Source organism: Megalops cyprinoides, chromosome 6, assembly GCF_013368585.1.
Source record: "Megalops cyprinoides isolate fMegCyp1 chromosome 6, fMegCyp1.pri, whole genome shotgun sequence".
Taxonomy (NCBI): Eukaryota; Metazoa; Chordata; class Actinopteri; order Elopiformes; family Megalopidae; genus Megalops; species Megalops cyprinoides.
In genome coordinates, this window is record NC_050588.1 from 36,247,501 (window position 1) to 36,249,709 (window position 2,209).

General features: G+C 40.3%; 1 protein-coding gene across 1 annotated transcript in view; it reads left to right on the forward strand.

The window, feature by feature from the left end:
- tgm2b (transglutaminase 2b) overlaps positions 1-1,761 on the forward strand; it is a 13,096-nt gene extending 11,335 nt beyond the window's left edge. Inside the window, exons 12-13 of the mRNA XM_036531203.1 lie at positions 147-283; positions 1,057-1,761. Coding sequence (XP_036387096.1) covers positions 147-283; positions 1,057-1,207 — 288 coding nt within the window. The 3' untranslated portion in view covers positions 1,208-1,761. The remainder of the gene's footprint in view (positions 1-146; positions 284-1,056) is intronic.
- Positions 1,762-2,209: the final 448 nt, after the last annotated feature.

Consider the following 2,209-nt stretch of genomic DNA (forward strand, 5'->3'; position numbering starts at 1 on the left):
ACGCAATCACTCTAATTGAGTAGAATTGGGGTTTTATACATAAACTCGACAAGTGGTACTGATATTTTTTTAATGGGAATTACCGATTGGTGCATCCCTAAATAACCTTTGACCTTTACAAGCAGAGCGGTTTTCCGTCCCCGCAGGTCCTGGGTGAGCCCAAAGTGAACCGCGAGCTGACGGCTGAGATCACCGTGCAGAACCCTCTGGAAGAGCCTCTGGAGGGATGCTGCTTCAGCATGGAGGGGGCCAACCTCACGGGCGGGAAGGTCCTGACACAGACGTACGTCACCCGGGATCACCGCGTGTTTGTCTAATTCTGCCTCTCCGCATGCCAGGGACGGCTCTGTGTGAAATGTGCTCATGGAGGCTATCGAATGATCTCGCCCAGAGCTTCAACCCAGACTAAACTTGGAAAAGAGCCAGGTTTATAGATGAAGTTACCACAGAAGGCATTATAGCACCTCAACATTGAACGTTTGGCTGTTGTCAACCCAGTTGTCTGTCTTGTTGAGTTAATTACTTTTTTATGTATTTTATATCCAACATATTTATATCTTAAAAATATGTTAAACCTCAAAGGGATTTTTTTTTTTTACCACTGTGTGGATTCCCCTGTATGTTTGGAATTTTTTAATTGGCTAAACATACACCACACAGATGTATGGCTTAGTCAAGAACTACATAACAGAGCTCAAATAACTGGAGTGCTTTGGACCTGCATGCAGAGAATGTGATTAGGATTTGGAGATACCCAGATAGCAAAGCATAGATCGGCCAGACATGTCATGAGTCCCTTTATGAACAGTGAGCCAGTGTAACGTGATATACTGTATGTGCAAGTACAATAGATTGCAAATTGGTTATTATCTGTACATTAATGTTTTATTAATTATGAGCATATATGTGTAAGTGCATGCACAAAATTTACCAAAATTGCACAAAATGCTTGCAGGATATTGATATCTGAATCTTAGTTTATTTGAAATTATGAACGTTACTTGATGTGATTTCTGTAAAATACACGTGCTTAGTATGTAATATTGCTCTCCACAGGCTGGGATCACCAGTGGGACCTAAGCAGGAGGCTAAAGTCAAAGTGAAGTTCACCCCCACTCGCTATGGGCTCAGGAAGCTGGTGGTGGATTTTAACAGCAACAAGCTCGGTCACGTCAAGGGCTACAGAAACGTTATCATCGGCAAGTAGGGCCCCTCCTTCTTGGGCTCTATCCTGAAAGCCTCAGGACCCTACAGGCATCTATTTTTATTTGTGCTTTTGCTGTCCTTTCATACTCAACTGCTTTAACATACACTTAGACCTTTAAACCTTGTATATTCTACATACAAATCTGAAGTATTTTATTCTAATCTTCTTCTGTATTAAAAGCAAGTCTTAAGCACACACGCTATGACTTGCAGGAGATGGCCAACAAAAATGGCCAGATGTTCAGCACATGGCTATTAACAAAATGTCCTTGTAATATGCATTTAACTGTTGGACAAGTTTCTTCCTGTGAAAGTACACGTTATTTTTTTACGGATAACAGCATTTTCAACACAAATACAAAGAGAATTCCAGAACAAACTAAAGTTCTGCAGAAAAGTATGCAGCACTGAATGTTTTCAAGTACTTTGTGCAATCGTGTTTTTTATACTTTGTTTTTTCAGTGGCAACTATTCTCGATTAAAGTGGCTTTGAATGCTAAATCCATTGTACGACTGTGGTGTTATCTTTCTTAAATCATGAAAATATGTTTAAAGGACTCACAAACAGGTGTACCAGAGCCATAGCATTTTACAGTGGGCCCCAGAGTTACTTGATTTCACAGACTGCACCCAGTCTGCACACCATGGTCATTGGAATGAATTCTGAGATGTAATCCAGTGCAAATACAGTACCATGCAGGTACCCTTCTCTGAATATCTGAATGGAGGAGCAGATGTCAGACACAACTTTACAGTCTTACTGGATGGTGGCCAATGTGGTGCATCCGAATGGAACCTATCAGATAATGTGGACAGTGATGTCATAAAACACTATGAGGAAATACTGAACACTGTGCTGAGCATGACTGCATATGTTTCAGTCTTAAATTAAAATTATGTTCTTTGGTCCAATAAAGTTGAGGTGCATCTTACTTTAAATATATTCACGAGACAGATATATTTGTCATTTTCACTCCGTTTGATATACTTATTTGGTTGGTCA